General features: G+C 49.5%; 8 protein-coding genes and 1 non-coding gene across 11 annotated transcripts; 6 read left to right on the top strand and 3 right to left on the bottom strand.

The window, feature by feature from the left end:
• The first annotated feature begins 86 nt into the window (after positions 1-86).
• On the top strand, positions 87-1,449 carry FOIG_00297 (uncharacterized protein). The gene is made up of 4 exons (XM_031196374.1): positions 87-664; positions 721-753; positions 810-855; positions 911-1,449. Exons 1-4 carry the CDS (start codon positions 489-491, stop codon positions 1,178-1,180), a joined length of 525 nt encoding a protein of 174 aa, XP_031072141.1. The 5' UTR covers positions 87-488; the 3' UTR covers positions 1,181-1,449.
• A 1,227-nt stretch (positions 1,450-2,676) lies between these two features.
• FOIG_00296 (uncharacterized protein) lies at positions 2,677-5,753 on the top strand. 2 transcript variants are annotated; one of them, XM_031196372.1, is made up of 6 exons: positions 2,677-3,223; positions 3,287-3,363; positions 3,418-3,673; positions 3,729-3,755; positions 3,803-3,838; positions 3,886-5,753. In XM_031196372.1, exons 1-6 carry the CDS (start codon positions 3,182-3,184, stop codon positions 4,576-4,578), a joined length of 1,131 nt encoding a protein of 376 aa, XP_031072139.1. In that variant the 5' UTR covers positions 2,677-3,181; the 3' UTR covers positions 4,579-5,753. The 2 variants fall into 2 exon arrangements, with proteins under 2 accessions (XP_031072139.1, XP_031072140.1); XM_031196373.1 differs by having other exon boundaries at positions 2,776-3,363; positions 3,886-5,733.
• Positions 3,556-5,886, bottom strand: FOIG_00295 (ribonuclease P/MRP protein subunit RPP1). Its single transcript, XM_031196371.1, has one exon. It carries the CDS (start codon positions 5,697-5,699, stop codon positions 4,806-4,808), a length of 894 nt encoding a protein of 297 aa, XP_031072138.1. The 5' UTR covers positions 5,700-5,886; the 3' UTR covers positions 3,556-4,805.
• A 227-nt stretch (positions 5,887-6,113) lies between these two features.
• FOIG_00294 (uncharacterized protein) lies at positions 6,114-7,355 on the top strand. The gene is made up of 2 exons (XM_031196370.1): positions 6,114-6,633; positions 6,687-7,355. The coding sequence occupies exons 1-2, from the start codon at positions 6,490-6,492 to the stop codon at positions 6,873-6,875; spliced, it is 333 nt and encodes a 110-aa protein (XP_031072137.1). The 5' UTR covers positions 6,114-6,489; the 3' UTR covers positions 6,876-7,355.
• Positions 7,356-7,392: 37 nt separating this feature from the next.
• On the top strand, positions 7,393-7,508 carry FOIG_00293. The gene has a single exon (XR_004093410.1). It is a non-coding gene; the product is annotated as a 5S ribosomal RNA (ribosomal RNA).
• A 429-nt stretch (positions 7,509-7,937) lies between these two features.
• FOIG_00291 (uncharacterized protein) lies at positions 7,938-12,265 on the top strand. 2 transcript variants are annotated; one of them, XM_031196368.1, is made up of 3 exons: positions 7,938-8,659; positions 8,717-10,842; positions 10,892-12,265. In XM_031196368.1, the coding sequence occupies exons 1-3, from the start codon at positions 8,021-8,023 to the stop codon at positions 11,463-11,465; spliced, it is 3,339 nt and encodes a 1,112-aa protein (XP_031072135.1). In that variant the 5' UTR covers positions 7,938-8,020; the 3' UTR covers positions 11,466-12,265. The 2 variants fall into 2 exon arrangements, with proteins under 2 accessions (XP_031072135.1, XP_031072134.1); XM_031196367.1 differs by having other exon boundaries at positions 7,938-10,842.
• Positions 11,605-12,260, bottom strand: FOIG_00292 (uncharacterized protein). Its single transcript, XM_031196369.1, has one exon. The coding sequence runs from the start codon at positions 12,179-12,181 to the stop codon at positions 11,858-11,860; it is 324 nt and encodes a 107-aa protein (XP_031072136.1). The 5' UTR covers positions 12,182-12,260; the 3' UTR covers positions 11,605-11,857.
• Positions 12,266-12,654: 389 nt separating the features above from the next.
• FOIG_00289 (uncharacterized protein) lies at positions 12,655-16,061 on the bottom strand. The gene is made up of 3 exons (XM_031196365.1): positions 15,495-16,061; positions 15,129-15,437; positions 12,655-15,078 (listed from the first exon to the last, which is right to left on the bottom strand). The coding sequence occupies exons 1-3, from the start codon at positions 15,750-15,752 to the stop codon at positions 14,704-14,706; spliced, it is 942 nt and encodes a 313-aa protein (XP_031072132.1). The 5' UTR covers positions 15,753-16,061; the 3' UTR covers positions 12,655-14,703.
• FOIG_00290 (phospho-2-dehydro-3-deoxyheptonate aldolase) lies at positions 12,669-14,650 on the top strand. The gene has a single exon (XM_031196366.1). It carries the CDS (start codon positions 12,961-12,963, stop codon positions 14,374-14,376), a length of 1,416 nt encoding a protein of 471 aa, XP_031072133.1. The 5' UTR covers positions 12,669-12,960; the 3' UTR covers positions 14,377-14,650.
• Positions 16,062-16,305: the final 244 nt, after the last annotated feature.

The raw sequence follows: 16,305 nt of genomic DNA, 5'->3' as shown, positions 1-16,305 counted from the left end.
GAAAAAGTGACGATGAATAACAGTAATAATTACATATGATAAGCAAATGGCGCTGTAGTAAGCCCGGGACAATAATTAGGACGTCTTTCTACCCCATGTGACTTCGCGCGAGTCTCGCCAGACTGTGCCGCATGAGTCACGTACTGTAGTAGCACTGCAAACGCGGAGTCAAACTTTCTTTTATCTCTGAGCGATAACGGGGGGGAATTTGTTCGACTGTGTTAGTAATACTCCGTGTGTTTCTTCTTTATAAGTGTTGTTTGAATCAAGTTGAATCCTTCAAGCCTCATTCTTTTGTTGAAGTTGGCATCCAATTGGCGATTACTGAACCCCGCCTCCACACGGCGCAGTATCGAAACCTCCACCTCGGGTTTCGTGTGTTGCGAAACGGCGTTTTGAACTGAGAATCGAAACTCTGCTTACGAATCTCGTCACCATTGAAACTCTTAGCCACGCCGTCCAATTGAATCGTTCTTTCATTCGCAATCATGGAGGCCAGGTGTCAATGTGGTTCAGTGACCTTCAAGACTCCCCTCCCTCAGCCTCTGGCGCTCTACATCTGCCACTGCGATGCTTGTAGACGACAAACAGGTTCAGCGTTTGGCACTTCTGCCATCTTTCCTCGATTTGAGTTGCCTGACACGGATCTACTGAGCGTTTACAGGTAGGAAACAACTGTTTGGTGTTACGAGCTGGACTAACTGGCTTGGGGCATTATAGTCGACCTACAGCCTCAGGACATCAACTTTACTGGTAGGTGTTTTAGAAGCCTCATGTTTGTTTGACTGGGCGCTAATTGTTACAAACAGCTACTTCTGTCGCAAATGCGGAACTCGTCTCATTCACTCAACGCCTGTACGTAATCGCATCTTGGCTTACTACCTACTCATCTCATACTGACCGAATCTAGTCAAAAAACGTCATCTCCGTGAAAGGAGGATGTCTTGATGGCCTGGACTGGAAGCGAGCGATTCATATCTGGACCAAGACGGCCATGGTTCCTATTCCCGAAGGTTCTGAAACGCACTCTGAAGAGTCCGGCTATACGGACTATGGATCAACTCAGGAGGAGCTGGATCAGCCTGGTGATCTTGTTGGAAGCTCGGGTTGTAACATGCCTGTTAGTCAACGGGCCTCGAGCTCTGCTGGGGTGAATGGTGATGATAACATGAGTGGATGAGTATGATGGGATGAATTATGGCGTTGGTGAGTCTTGATGAGGCAGATTGTGGGTTTTGGAGTTGAAACATGTCACCTGGTGAGAGCGTTAGGATGTGATATCATGGGAATAGGCGCAATAAACGAATAGCATATTCATAGTATGAAATGATGAGTTGTGTTTTGAGGAGTTTTCTTAGCCATGATAGCTATTCTAGGGAAGGCAAGAAAACTAAGAATCTCCATCACAAATTTAAAAAAACCTTGGTAAGTTTGGGATAGACTTTGGCAACTTTAGTATATACTTAGTAGGTCTTTAGACTACTTATTTTGGCACCCTTATCAGATGTCAGAAGTTGTCCTCCTCTCTGAGGCTATGTTGCGGTAAACAGCCAAGTGAATACGTATGTTGGTGATGAACCTGTGTTAGTGGGCTTATTATTGCTTAGGTATTGACAAGGTCATGGTAATTTACTTGGCCTGTTTAGAAGCCTAATGGCACAATCCCTTGTTAAAATTGTAACCGTATATTTGCAACGGCATTGCCTTTAACCTTTCCCCAATAATGACGTGCATCTATCATCATCCCTGTATATCATCGCTGTAAGTTTATTGAGCACCAACAAGTCAAAGAGTTTCTTTTAACAGCACTCAGCACGGATATCTTACAGTTCATACGCAGATTCCATAGACTCAGCCTTATTCTGTAAGTAAATTGATCAATTAATCAAGAGCTGTCAACTCGAAACTTGACGTCTATTAGCTTCCGGTAGTGTAATCAAACGAGGCCTCTTGAATGGCTCTTGGCACTTCGGCCGATACACTCAAAGTAGCGAGGTCGGGCCCCCTCCCGAAACCTCGGATGAACAAGGGGTGCTTCAGTTGCGTCTCGCTATTGATGGAGAATTCTAGGCATTTTTCGCTTTGTTTTTACCATGGTAATTCGCTCTCGAGAATGGCCTCTTTTTTCATGAGGTATAAGACCACAGCGGGAGAGACCGTTTCGTGATACTTTGCTGTACCTGCATTTTGGCCGCCAAGATGGCCGCTCCGTTGACTCTCTTGTGATAACATTGCAGAAGCGCATTGCCTGTCGAGCGCTTACTAAAACTTCCTTGATATTATCGCAACATATCTCGTCTCGGTAACTATTGCCAAGTCCCGGCAAACGGTGGTGCCTTGATTAGCCCCCTCTAGTCCCATCTTGACAGGTAGTGCCAAGTCTTTTGATGAAGACTCTGATATTGAGCTGAACTGTCGGGATATGGTCACCAAACCGCGAGTTTATATTCAATTTCGATAAAGTTATCAACTAGCAAGCTTACAATGCAGATCATGAACCTGGTCTTTCAGTCATCACCAAATAATATGCCTGATTCCCTCAAACTCCTTGTCGCGATAGCGTCTTTTTACCCCTGAACCTTAGCTCATCCCCAAACTCCAACCCTAGCTCGTCCTAACCCCAAGCGTCACAAGTCTCCGTTTGAGCCTCAGATTCCAGAACCATGATGCACCAAAACGTGCCCCTGCTTCGTCTGCGACGGTGTGTGCGGCGGCGAGGCGCGGCTTGACTTGGGTCTGAAGAAACCTGAATCATCCCATTTCTCTTCTCCCCCCCCCCCCTCCCTTTGCTTCTGACCTTTTTTTTGAATTCTGATTTGTGTTGTTGTGTTGTGTTTATTGTTTTCTATCCGTTGTGACCTTGTCAATCGCTCGCTCTTTCATTGATTGACTTTGTAAGTTTGGTGCTGCCCGGGCTTTGGACTCGGCGGTGCTATACCTATCGTCACGGCTTCTCTTCTTGTTCTGCCCCGGGCAATCATTCTTTTACTGTCCCTTTGACTGAACGACTTTTAATACCTACTCGACATATCATCTCCGAGATTTAATCGCTATTGTCGAACTGTTATATCTGTCGCTCTTTACAACTGGACCGTAAAAACTCATACACAGCTGGACTGTTGGAACATTCACTCACTACACCAAATCGAATTCCGAAAGTTATTGGGGAGCTTGGATCATCATGAAGTTGTTGCTTTGGCTTACCGCCGCCCATGTTGCGCAGGTGAGGATACTGGACTTACACCGAGATACTACAAAGTCAAGAGACTGACTTTGACTCGAATAGGCCGCGGGAAGACATGGGATAATGAAAAAGAGGCAGGCAGAGGTTGAGGGGGTTGCACATGCACTCAAGTTCGAAGGGTGAGTCAAGCCACAAAACACTGAAGCCTGGTTTGCGTATTAACAAATCTCTAGACTGAGGTTGTCTTATATCACCGAAACTGAAACTGCCACTCAAAAAGTTACCGAGACAGAGACGGCGACTGTTGTTCAGACTGTTCAAGGCGAGGCTGAAGCTGCTGCTGGCGAGGTTGTGACTGTTACCATCAACGTACCTCCAGTTACTGTCACTGAAACCAAGACTGAAGTCGTCAACCAAGTCCAAACTCAATATGTCACTCAGGTTCAGGTTATGACTCAATATGTTACCCAGGTCGTACCAGCACCTCCTGTAAGTAGTATGAAAACATTTCAAGAGACCTCTATGCTAACTGAACGACTTCTAGCCTGTCGTTGAAACTATTACTCAGGCTGTAAGTCCCATAGCTTGTATCCTTCAGCTGTTACTAACTCCTCTAAGCAACTTGTTACAGTGATCATTCCAGGAGAAGCACCAGTAAGTTCTTGTGGTCAAAACTCATATCTAATACTGACTCAACCCAGGCGCCTGTTACTGTGATCCACACCGTGCAAGCCCCCGCAGAGTCTGATGATGCTCTTGGTCGAAAGTTCAACCCTGGTGTCACTACGATCCCCATTCCCGAGAGCCTTTTGCCCAAGACGACACTCGCATCGGATCCCTTTGCTGTGGTTGGACCAATCAGATCGGAAACTATTGTTCCTCAGCAACCTTCCAGCATCGTCAACCCTGTTGAGAATCCTGCCCCCACGGCGATTGCTCCTCAAGAGCCCAGTTCTGTTGAGCAGCCCGCCACGACTCAGGTTGCACCAGTAGAACCTAGTTCTATTGAGAAGCCTGCGACGACACGACCCGTAGTCTCCGAACAATCTACTGCGTCTGCTGCGCAACCTGCTACGACGGAGTCCACCGCTCCTCAGCAGCCTGTCAGTTCCATCGAAGAACCCATGGTTGAAGCTTCCTCCACACAAGGAGGACAACAGACATATGCTCCTTCAATGGAACTCGGCAACATGGGCCCCGACACCACAGGAAGACTCGCACAGCCCGCTCTCGACGGAACCAAGCCCACGACGACTGCCAACGCCGAGTCAGCTTCCAGGACACGAGCCCCTATCGACCTGTCCGACCCCTCAAAGCTCAGCAGCGCGCTCAACCTGGGCAACTTGGTTGGAGGAAACGGTGGCCTCAAGGCTCGCGCCACTGGCACGCCATGAGTCTATGGTTGAAATGCGTTGGAGACGATGATGTGAATGGTAAAAACTTTGAGACGGACTTGGGGGTTTCTTTCGAATGGGCATTCGTGCTCGTAATGTTGTAGCTAGTCTTATAATAATGTGAGCAAGTCTCCAGAGCATACCAGTCAGCTTGTGCATCTATCTATGGGTATCATGATGCCATGCTGTCTACCTATCCGCGTCCCAGAGCGCCAATCTCAAATTTCTTATTCCTTCTCACTTGCTGCATTTCTCGTGGCCAGCTTCATCTTCTTGGCCTGCCGTTTACTGATCTGCTGTGTATCCTCCTCGCCAGTCTTTCGCTTTTGATTCTGATTCTGGCCCTTGCCCTTTGCTTTTTTTCCGTCCTCATTTTTTTCCGCGCCCTTTTCTTTCTCGGCCACTTCAACGATGTTGATAACACCCTTGAAACCATTCCTCTTGATGCCCTCATTCACCACAACAGATCGAGGCACTTCACCAAAACCTTGAAAGCCTTTCTCATTGCTTAACCCTCCCATAAAATTGAGCATGTTTATCACATCGGCAGGCGCTCGTAAAGATAGCGCATTCTTGGCTTCGCTGCTAATCATGATGCCCCTGCCGCGTGTCGCCCGGATGAGACTTTGCAAGTTTGAGATAAACCTTGGGCGCCCTCGGTCATCGCCATTGATTACTTGGCCGTAGCAAACCTCAAAGCGGATGCCACGGTTAATAGCAGCCATGCATGGTTTCGGCTTAAGATGAAATGGCAAGTCCTGCGTCAAGTCGAGTGATATGATGGGTACGTCGAGCGTGAGACAAGCATTCTGAAAAGCCTTATCCGTCAGTGGACGGGCCGCGATGATGTCATATGTCGAGATGAGCGATGGGATGCGGTAGTTGTTTGCTGAAGGGTCTGAGAGAGGAAGAGTCGCGCGGTGGAGGATGTTTGGAAGCTTGGAGCCTGGCTTGGGTTCTATCGTTGGGAAGGGCGCGGTGTTATTGGCGGGAAGCGGTAGCGTGAGCGTGTGGTTCAGCGCGACGGTTGAGTACCCGAGTGTCGATGCGCGAGTGAGTGTTTGGAGAAGCTGTTCATCTTTGGTCGTTGGTGACCAGGCGATATTCAGATCGTAAAGCATGATGATGGATTGTGGAGGTTTATGGAAAGCTTTGCGTAGGAAGCTAGCATTTACTGCCGAATTTTTTTTGCGCCGCAAAGTTTAGGTATTTTTAGTTACCTTCATGACCTTCACTCTACAAGTCGCAGAGGAAACGGACCGTCTTATACAGAGTCTATTGAATATCTTGATCATTTAGAGAGTATTATATCCAACATAAGATAGATATTAAAAATAAAAGAATAGTATAAAATCCAATCCCCAAGCCTCACCAGGTAGAGCATCCATTTCTGCAGCTTGAGCAGTGAGCTTCTGTTAGTCGTAAAAAGATGGGGTCCGTGCACAGCCAGCGTTTCCACTAGAGCCAGCCCCTGCCGGTTCGTCATCACCTTGTTCTTGTGCCTGTAAATGGAAACTCTCCTTTACCGGCACTTAGTTTGAACAAGTTTCTTGCTTCTCATGTAGGTACTTTTTTATTAAATACCTAAGGTAGCTAATGCTAGCACTCCTGATGAATAAATCTTTATCTCTTATCAATGTCATGAAGCTAAGATACCTTCTATTCATGCTTGGTACGTGCATGCATGACCTTTGACCTTAACTTTAAAGCTTCCATGCCAAGAAACTGCGCCGCCTAAACTACGACTACGACGACGCGCCACTTGACCTCAAACCCCAGCTCCTGGATCGGCATTAGTTAACTTCTCTTCAACACATCACATCACATCACATCGCACGCCTCACTACTTCAACGAACCTTCGCCTGTAGTATTACACCGCTTCCTCTTCTTCCTGTTGGCGAATCGCAACAATGTTCTTCTTCTTCGTGTGCGGCGAGCACACCTTCCGAAAGGAAGTCTCTGAATATCAGGGCATGATATTCCAATGTCACCACTGTGGTAACATGGCAGCACATGTCCAGAAGAGCAACCCATGGTTCACGTTCTGTTGGATTGTAAGACTCCTCTTCTCTGGTTCTTCGTTACAGCCAACTAACAATAATCACAGCCACTTATTCCTTTGTCTATCTCTGGCTACGTCGATGTCGCATGCCGTATCTGCAACTTCCATCAACCTCTCGTAAACCGACCCGATGTCAAGGCCGTGGCAAATGGTGGAGGAGGAGGACCTCCCCCACAACAATACGCACCTCCTCACGGCGGACCTCAAGGACAGGCACCTATGCGATATGGTTAATAGGAACGATCTTGTCAAGTCTTTGAGGAACATGCCATCGACACAGGCGTAGCGAATTTGCGCGCTGTTGATGTTCGATGTTGCGAAAGTGGCTTCTTGGTTTTTGTTTGTTTAAAGAGGCGTTACAGCCTGGTGTTGAGGCGAATCAGGATACCCCATGAATGGGGCGATGGCTGGGTTTCTTTCGACAAAGAGCATTTCGCCTGCACTCCATGCCACCAAGAGAGTCTCTTTGACCTTGGTGTGTTGGTGAAGATAAAGCGCAGGTAAAATTGAGCTCGGGACATGATTTGGGAGTATTTTGAAAGCACATATTCTACTTCCGCTCATCTTGGGATACCACCTTTTAGGAACATTTCAAGGCAGCTCTGCCTCTTATTATAACCATTTCTGTCTACTTCAGTCCCAGGAACTATTGATTGGCGCCTTTCCTCTTGAGGGAGCCAAGTCTCGTTGAGTACCTAGTGTCTGCAATCGCCCATCTTCAAAGTCCGTCCTGGCCTCATGTCTTTCACATACGACCAAAGCTCAGAGAGAATACGGGATCCCGTCCGCTCTCCCATCGTCAAGCTCCGAAGCGCCGGATTAGTAGTTGGGTCGGTGACGACCAGCGAATACCTGGTGTTGTATGTTCATTTTTTGTGCTTTGTCTCTTACTGCAATGCCACTTTTTTGTGAATTTGGTGGAGATGGTAGTTCTCCATATTATCAGTGTGGACTTCCTGCGGCCCAAGAAGAGACCTTCCCGATTCATCTCCAATTTAAGGACCAATGAGTATGCGGGAAAGAGACGCGATGATATCCAAGACATTTATTTGATCGTGTTTAAAGTCAACAATTATTCTATTGGATGTCTAGAAGCACGCTACAGACTTATCCATACGCGTTATGGACATGGGATAATAAGATAATTCCCGGTTGCGGGGCAAACATTCACGGTTGGCAGCTACGATCTGCACCCTTGCCGTTTTAGCGGGCCGTTGCCCAGCAACGCCGCCAAACACGGCCTGTCCACTGAAGACCCTCGACCCGATCAGGGACCTGCAATAAACAAAATCCATCATCGTACATGATGCTGCCTACTTGATCTCTTTCTTTTTCTACATACTAACCATACACCAACAACACAGCGAACCATAATCACCATGGAATCACCACCCAAGAGAATGACCCGGGCTCGAGCTGCTGCAAAGGCTACTGATCCCTCAGTCAAGACAACAAAGATCGTCACAGCTGCTGCGCGGGCAAAGAGTACCGCGACAGCAGGCACAAAAAGCACAGCCGCTAAGAGAAAGACAAGAGCGGACGAGGAAGAGGAGGAGCAACGCGAAGTTGCTGTTGTCAGAAGAACGCGTGGTCGACCAAAGAAGACCGAGGAGCAAGAATCTGAGGCTGAACCTGTAGCGCCAGCGAAGCCCACAAGAGGCCGTGCAGTCAAGAAGGCGGCTACAGAACCTCCCAAGGGGACTGCTGCACCTGCCAGAGCTACTCGGGGACGGCCTCGGAAGGCTGTTGCTGCTGAACCAGAAGAGTCTGCTCCAGCGCCAGCTCCTGCACCTGCAAAGAAGACAACCACTCGCACTCGCACGACTACCACAACAACTACAACTACAAAATCAACAACTGCTGCCAAACCCGCTGCCAGAAAGGCTGTCAAGTTCCAAGAGCCCGACAAGGAGAACATTGAGCCTGCCGTTGAGGCCAAGGAGCCTGCTCGGCCTGGAATTAGAGGCCGACCAGCCAAGCGTGGAGGAGCAGCTGGAAGTCGAACAACCAGAGCGGCGGTAAGATTCGCCGAGTCGACAGACAACAAGCCTTTAAGTCCTAAGAAGATTACCCAGATACCTGTTTCGAGGGACGATGATTCCGAGGACGAACTCGCCGGTGACATGCCGCCTGTCAAACCCATGAAGAAGAACCCGATCAAGCCTCCTACAAGTGCTGCTAAAGCCCAGCCTGAGCCGACCGAAAAATCTGCCGAGCCAACAAATACTTCAGACAGCATCACAAATCCGCCAGATCTTGGTGGAATTAGCCTATCTCCTGCGAAGAGACTTCCAGCTTCGCCTCTCAAGGATACAATGAGGTCACCAGCTCGCCGAATCGGTCCTGTTGCTCTGCCTGGATCTACAATGAAGAAGACCCAGGACGACACCGCCCAAGCTGGAGAAAGTACTTCGTTCAAGAATTCTCTGCTCATGTCTGCGGCTAAGCGACCCCAATCACCCATCAAAGGATTGAACTTTGCAACATCGCTCAAGCCTCAACAGACCCAATCAACAATGAAGGCGTCACTTCTTCTTTCACCTGCGAAGCGGGCCATGCCTGGACTGAAGCCGGTCACAGAGCCGCGACCTAGAGATGTTGCGGACCTGGGTGAGCCACCAGTCATGAAGCCTCTGATTATGGATACTCCTAGTCGTGCTCCTTCTACCCGACCTTCAGATAAGCTCATGTTGGAGGAACAAGCCGAGCTTGAGTTTGATGCTGTCGACGACGATGTCTTCAATGACCCAATTGAGAACTTGCAATTCCCTGGCCGCTTGTCTGCTGTGCTTCCTCGTCATGCTGATCCTGCCTTGAAGAAAGAGATGAGGATTGTCGATGAGACTCTTGAAGAGCCTCAGGTGGAAGTCGAGACTGTCGCCGAGGTTGAGGAAGATGTTGCGACTGAGGCTGAAGCAGTCCCAGAAGCAGCTGAAGAAGCGAATGATCTTACCGACCAGGAGGACAGCATGGTCGTTGAGGAGGAGAATGCTGAGGCAGATGACGCACCTGAGGAATCTGAGTCTAAGAATTCAACTCCCGCTCAGTCTCCCCAGCAAGAACAAAATCCCATGTTCCAGCTCAGGGAGAAGGACTTGGAGCCCTCTCAAGACTCGGATTCTGAGGATGAGACTATGGCTCCCAGGGGTTTAGCACCTACTACCCCAACACCATTTGTTCGCAAGACACCCAAGACTTCTCGTGCTTCTATGGGTGGATTTAGCGCACTCGCTGATCGACTTGGTTCTTGGAAGGCCAGCACGCCTATCAAGATGGCTCCTCTCGGTGGAGAGAAGCTTTCTAACAAGTCAGCTACTCCTCGATCTGATGCCTCACCCGCCTCAACTCATTTCTTCGAAGACGAAATGACTGTACGTGCAGGTATGGAGGAACTTCAGGCAGACAGAACTGCCGAAATTGTTGAGCCCGCTTTTGATGACATGGAGGTCACTGAGGAGGATGTTGAGTTGGCCAACGAGGCTAACGAGATGTCTCTGATGGAGCCTGAGGTTCTTGAAGAGGTTGTCAATACTGAGGCTTTTGACGATACTCTCTCCGAGGCTAGCCAAGAGTATGGTGATGAGAATGAGGCCCCAGTTGCTATGGCACCCATCACACCTGTTCGTCCAGTCATGAAGACCTTCAACACCACCACAAAGGTTCCTCTGAAGCCTGCAGACGACTCATCTCCTTCTCCTCTGAAGAAGCGCAGCTTCAGCGCATCGCGAGTTGCTCCCAAGCGCCCCTCAGGCCCAACCAGGAGTGCGTCTGTCATCTCTTACTCCTCTACCAAGGGTAGAAAGAGTATGCCAGCAACCATTGCCGAGGTCCCGTCTGCCCCCTCAACACCCGCCCCTGTCACACCCTCAAAGTCTGAGCTCTGGTCATCCTTGGGTACACCCGCTAGAACTCCCCGACGTGATGTCGACCCTGCTCTACTTCGTGGAGCTGTCGTCTTTGTTGATGTGTACACCAGCGAGGGAGCTGATGCCAGCAGCATCTTCGTGGAGCTGCTCACACAAATGGGTGCCAAGTGCATGAAGTCATGGAGCTGGAACCCCAACGGTTCTGGCAACGATGTGACATCCAGTAAGGTTGGAATCACACACGTTGTCTTCAAGGACGGCAGCAAGCGCACACTGGAGAAGGTCCGTGAGAGCAACGGAATCGTCCAGTGTGTCGGAGTCAGTTGGGTGCTTGAGTAGGTCGAAGTCTTCCTAATTCTTTGATTCAGTGCTAACCAGAAATAGTTGTGAGCGTGAGAACGACTGGGTTGAGGAAAGTCCCTACAAGATCGACACTAGCAACGTCCCTCGGGGTGGAGCTCGTCGCCGCAAGAGTATGGAGCCCAAGGCTTTGGCCAACATGAACGGCACCCTCGTCAGCAGCCCTACCAAGGGAGGCTCTCGCACAGCTCCCTCTACGCCGATCAACCGTCGCGAAAGCACACAATGGATGTACACCCCTTCGGATCAAGGAGACGAGGACGAGGAGATGGAGGATTTTGAGTATTCTGAAGCTATCCTGACCCCTGTTCCCAAGACTCCTGCCCCTGAGGCCATTGCTCGCTATGCTGCCAACCTTGTCCCTGATACTCCATCTGATGATGGTGACGACGACGACGACATGGGTGACTCCCCTGCTAAGGATGCTCTCCTTATGCGAACATGTCCTCCCAAGGCCAACCCCTTCCGTGAGTTGGGTGCTGGCATCATCAGCGAGACCAAGGATGACAACGTCCTGATGCGCCTCATGGCCGCTCGACGTAAGAGTCTTCAGTTTGCCCCCAAGATTGGTAGCCCTCTGGCTAGAACTTGGCAATAGAGTAAAGATGTTGTTGATACGGTGGAGATAGAGTAATTGTGCATGGAAAGGTTCAGGTCTGGAGTTTATGGGTCACATTAGAATTGCGAACACACGTCATGGCATACAATCACTCGTTTTGACGGGATGGAATGGAATACCACGGGATGGACAGGACCTTGACTCGGCGTTTGGAGGATTGACTGATTAAAGTACACATATTGTGTGTTTGACACACTGATAATTCCATCATGGCGATTGACATTATATTTCTGGCTCGTTTGAAGGTGGCTGTTGAAATTGTCAGACACTTGTATAGGTCTGGATTGTGTTTGGTATATCGTACCTCATGACATCTTTTCCATTCTCTTCCCGAGCTGATTATTCGAACCTCAAAGCCAAATTGTACCCCCTCACGCCTTGATAAACGCCCTCATGGCCTTAACAGCATCACCCTCATTACTCTTCAACAACTCGGTCGCCTTTGCCTTTGGCAGCTCAAGCTCATCAACGAGGAGTGCAACATCGGCAGCGTCGACCTTGACGTTCTTATGGGAAGCGGCAGTAGTAGAGGTCTTGTTTGCGCCGCCGAGGCTCTTGATGGCTTTGTTGGCAGCGTCGGCGTCGACGTTTTGTGGTGTCGAGGGTGAGTCTGCGGCGTCGAGGTTCTCGAGAGCGGAGGCTGCTTTGCGGTCCTCGGCGGACTTGGCAGTCTGAGAGGGCGTTTCGTCGGTCATGATTGCTGTGATGTGTAGAAGCGAAGTGGAGGTGAGGGTGCAGAGTAGGTGAAGTTTAGTGGAGAGGGAGCTGTGAAGGTGAAGCTGTGGTGGGGTTGGAGGGGCAGTTCGGTTCTAGCTTGGCTGCGGAGACCTCTGAAGCTTGTCAGAGTGCGGAATAGAACATGAGATGGCCCTTGACATGTTTCAATAGGACAGAAGATAGAAATATTAGAATCTTAGATGTTTTGTAACTCATGGTCGTTGGAAGTAATTTGCATAACGGATTCCATAGCCCATTCTGCTTCCTCAGCTGCAAGGAACTAGCAGCTCAGGTCAACAAGCATAGCCGTGTCCTCACATTTGAGGGACATCCTCTTCTGTGTCTAATACAGTACCAAACCATCACCTATAATCCTACAAAATCTTCAAACAATAGAAATCCTTGTGTCGGTGTTCATATTGTCTACGCCACATGCGCCGCTCTTAAGCCGAAAGTTGAAGTAGTGGCTACCATCGGCAACGCCACATTTCTTTGTTAACTCAATTAAACTTCACTTTTTTCGGTTCCAGGTGCAGGTGCAGTCCAGGGTGCGTCTTGACCATCTGTCTTTGTTCTGTGACTCACTCACTCTCATCTTGATACAATAAACCTCGACTCTTCCACAAATACTCAACAGACCTCATATAGACACTACAACACACTGATCAAGTCGGGCACTTGATTCTTTTCTTTTGTGCGGTTGGCTCCGCCCAGTTTTGAATCTGTCGTCTCGCTCATCCCACCTCTTACACACAAAATGGCTTCATCTTCCTCTGCCGGCTGGGAACCCTCTTCATGGCGCTCAAAGCCCATCAAGCAATCGCCCAACTACCCTGACGCAGAGCCTCTCGCCAAGGCTGTTGAGGAACTCACGCAACTTCCTCCTCTGGTCCATCCCAATGAGATCATTGCCCTCAAAGCTCATCTTCGCGATGTCGCACAAGGAAATGCCTTCCTTCTCCAAGGTGGCGATTGTGCTGAGCTCTTTGATTATTGTCGCCAGGGCCCTATTGAGAGTAAAATCAAATTGCTACTGCAAATGAGTGTTGTTCTCATTTGGGGAACAAACAAGAGAGTTGTGCGAATTGGTCGAATGGCTGGGCAGTATGCGAAGCCGCGTTCTAGTCCTACTGAGATGGTCGATGGAAAGGAAGTCCCTAGCTTCAAGGGCGATATCATCAATGGCTTCCGTCTTGAAGATCGAGAGATCGATCCTAACCGCCTTGTGAAAGCCTATCACCACTCTGCTGCCACTCTGAACTACATTCGCGCTGCTCTCGCCTCTGGCATCGCTGATCTTCATCGACCTCTTGACTGGGGTCTCGGACATGTGAGAGACCCGGAGCTCAAGGAGAAGTACTCAGCTATTGCCTCAAGTATTCAACAGACCCTGCGCTTCCTGCAGGTCATCAATGCTCGTCCCGGAGAACTCGATTCCGTCGAGCTTTTCACCAGTCATGAAGGTCTTCTTCTCGACTATGAGCAGTCTTTGACTCGTTTGCTTGAGAAGCCTACTGCCAGAACCTCAAGCCCTACTCCTGCAGCTGACGACGGTGAGAAGAAGGAGTACTATGATACCTCTGCGCATTTTATCTGGATTGGTGACCGTACTCGCCAGATCGATCATGCCCACGTTGAGTTCTTCCGCGGAATTGCCAACCCAATTGGTATCAAAGTCGGTCCTACAACACCAGCCTCAGACCTTCTTTCTCTCCTTCGCACGTTGAACCCCTCTCGCGAGCCTGGCAAGATCACCCTCATCACTCGTTACGGTGCTGCCAAGGTGCGCGATCTCCTCCCCACGCATATTCGCGCGGTTGAGGACTCCGAGTACCGTCGTACGGTTGTCTGGCAATGCGACCCCATGCACGGCAACACACTATCCACACCCACAGGCATCAAGACACGTCGTTTCGGCGATATCTACCGTGAGCTTGAGGAGACACTACGCATTCACAAAGAGGAGGGTAGCAACCTTGGTGGTATGCACCTCGAGCTCACTGGTGATGCTGTTACAGAGTGTTTGGGTGGCAGTGAGGGATTGGATGAGGATGATTTGTCGACAAACTACACTAGTTTCTGTGACCCAAGACTCAACGAGAAGCAGGCTCTCGAGTTGGCCTTCCTGGTTGCGGATCATTTCTCTAGGGAGAACAAGGCACGATCGGCCTGAGCATATGAGTGACACTAAAGTTTGACATGACGAAAATGTACATTGGAACAAAATAGGAGCAGTAAATATCATGGTAGCAACTTGGGAATAAGCAGAAAAATGAGACATTGAAACACTTGGATGCGTGTGAGGAATCTTGAGTGATAAACACAGCACTGACGACAGTGATCTTGTGATTTGGTGCCTTCTTTCATCTCTAATCTAAGCATATGGGCTTGTCTTTCAAAACACAAGTTAATTCACATCATGTCCATCTCAAATTATTGTGCTGCCGTTACGTAAAAACTGTCATATCTTGAATCTCCTCACTCCCTCACTCTTGCCAAGTCAAACCAGAGTGATAGTCTGCGCCGCCTCGAAAGCATCGCCCTTCTCCAGCTTCTGCCATCCCTTGACAGAACCGGGCTCAACACAGAGCATGTTCTTCCAGCCGTCCTTGGGAGTAAAGTCCTTGATGCCGGCTGACTTGTCGACCCAGGGGTTCCAGACGACAACCTGGTCGAGATTGTCACGGACGATACGGAAACGAGGAGTACCAGACTCGGAGATGACGACCGGGTGAGAGGGACCCTTGGCGGGGGTGTAGACGGAGTCGGTTTCGGCAGAGAAAGTGATGGCGCCGGATTGGGTCGCCTCTGAGCTGGAGACCTTGGAGAAGTAGACGGAGTCCTCGAGACCGGTGACCTCTGCGGAAGAGATATCCTGAGACAAGTTAGTTCTAGTATCCCATGTATAAGCACTATATAACTTACGCTGATCTTAAAGTAAGTGTGAAGAAGAGTCTGGAAGTCGAAAGCAGTGTCACCATCGTTGGTAACAACAATAGTAGTGTTGAGACTCTCAGGATCAAGAGAGACACTGTAGATAAGAGCAAATTTGTAGGGCCACAGAGCCTTGAAGTCGTCGCTGATGCTCTCAGAGGAGAGACCAAAGTCGAGCTTCACGCTGGAGCTAGAGCCCTCGCTGGTAGACTTTCCAAGGAACTCCCATCGTGAGTTACGAGCAAAACCGTGCTGGGGAAGCTTGGCTACGGGTTCGTGGTCGGGGGCAGTACCAAAGACCTATAAGTTTACAAATTAGAAAAGCTATCATGAGAGAGTGTTATGGTGTTGTCGTACCGGGAAGACGATGGGAATACCTCCTCGAACAGGAGCACTTCCGTCAAGAGCAGCAGACTCGCTGACCCAGAGCTTCTCAGCTCCTGAAGCATCCTTCCAGCTGATGACAGTAGCGCCGTGGAGGAGAACCTCTACGCTCTCGCCGGTGGGAAGAACGGCCTTGACGCGAGAGTTATCGTGAGTGATGTCGACGGCGGGTTGAGGAGGGGCCGCGGGGGTAGAGGCGAGCGCCGAGGGCTTGTTTGGACGGTCGACCATTGTGAGTGTTTTTATAGGAATCAAGATAGGCAGAGAAGAGATTGAGATTTAGAGAAGATGGAGCTGGTAGAGGTGAGGTAGGTAGTGGCGGACTGCTCAGGTGGGGGTTGAAGGGTCCGAGTGGGGTGAAGGTAGAAGAACAAGGCAAGAGCAGACAAATAAAGTGACGGGACTCTAAACCAGTAAAACACGAGGCTGAAGGGCCTTATAAAGGTGATGTTCGGTCTTTTATCCCCTGTAGCTTTGGTTCGCTCAGGCAAAGTTGTATCTGTAAGATGGAATCCATGCCGTGGATGCTTCAAGTCTGAGAGGAGGTCGATACCCATGTAGGCAATGGCGGGGTAGCTCATGACAGCCAATGATGTCCTGAGAGCAAGCTGTTTAGTGGAGACCTGCTGCTAAAGTTAGAGCTGTTACCGGCCACGCTCAAAGCTGAAACACGTCTCAGATATCGGCTTGTGATACATCAAACCACAAAAATATCACACAGAATCTAGCATTTGGTTGGTGAGGCAGCAGTTCTGACTTTGAATTTAGGCATAATTAGACATAG

This window comes from Fusarium odoratissimum, assembly GCF_000260195.1.
Source record: "Fusarium odoratissimum NRRL 54006 unplaced genomic scaffold supercont1.1, whole genome shotgun sequence".
NCBI classification, from domain to species: Eukaryota; Fungi; Ascomycota; class Sordariomycetes; order Hypocreales; family Nectriaceae; genus Fusarium; species Fusarium odoratissimum.
The sequence above is the reverse complement of the archived record's forward strand: the minus strand, read 5'-3'. Positions and strand labels throughout refer to the sequence as shown.

Coding starts and splice junctions, on each gene's coding strand:
- FOIG_00297 (XM_031196374.1), top strand. CDS start 489: ATGGAGGCCAGGTGTCAATGTGGTTCAGTGACCTTCAAGACTCCCCTC. Junction 665..720: donor GATCTACTGAGCGTTTACAG/GTAGGAAACAAC, acceptor GGGGCATTATAG/TCGACCTACAGCCTCAGGAC. Junction 856..910: donor GTCTCATTCACTCAACGCCT/GTACGTAATCGC, acceptor GACCGAATCTAG/TCAAAAAACGTCATCTCCGT.
- FOIG_00296 (XM_031196372.1), top strand. CDS start 3,182: ATGAAGTTGTTGCTTTGGCTTACCGCCGCCCATGTTGCGCAG. Junction 3,224..3,286: donor CCGCCGCCCATGTTGCGCAG/GTGAGGATACTG, acceptor TGACTCGAATAG/GCCGCGGGAAGACATGGGAT. Junction 3,756..3,802: donor TTGAAACTATTACTCAGGCT/GTAAGTCCCATA, acceptor AACTCCTCTAAG/CAACTTGTTACAGTGATCAT.
- FOIG_00295 (XM_031196371.1), bottom strand. CDS start 5,699: ATGCTTTACGATCTGAATATCGCCTGGTCACCAACGACCAAAGATGAA.
- FOIG_00294 (XM_031196370.1), top strand. CDS start 6,490: ATGTTCTTCTTCTTCGTGTGCGGCGAGCACACCTTCCGAAAGGAAGTC. Junction 6,634..6,686: donor GGTTCACGTTCTGTTGGATT/GTAAGACTCCTC, acceptor CAATAATCACAG/CCACTTATTCCTTTGTCTAT.
- FOIG_00291 (XM_031196367.1), top strand. CDS start 8,021: ATGGAATCACCACCCAAGAGAATGACCCGGGCTCGAGCTGCTGCAAAG. Junction 10,843..10,891: donor GGAGTCAGTTGGGTGCTTGA/GTAGGTCGAAGT, acceptor AACCAGAAATAG/TTGTGAGCGTGAGAACGACT.
- FOIG_00292 (XM_031196369.1), bottom strand. CDS start 12,181: ATGACCGACGAAACGCCCTCTCAGACTGCCAAGTCCGCCGAGGACCGC.
- FOIG_00290 (XM_031196366.1), top strand. CDS start 12,961: ATGGCTTCATCTTCCTCTGCCGGCTGGGAACCCTCTTCATGGCGCTCA.
- FOIG_00289 (XM_031196365.1), bottom strand. CDS start 15,752: ATGGTCGACCGTCCAAACAAGCCCTCGGCGCTCGCCTCTACCCCCGCG. Junction 15,438..15,494: donor GTATTCCCATCGTCTTCCCG/GTACGACAACAC, acceptor GTAAACTTATAG/GTCTTTGGTACTGCCCCCGA. Junction 15,079..15,128: donor ACACTTACTTTAAGATCAGC/GTAAGTTATATA, acceptor AACTTGTCTCAG/GATATCTCTTCCGCAGAGGT.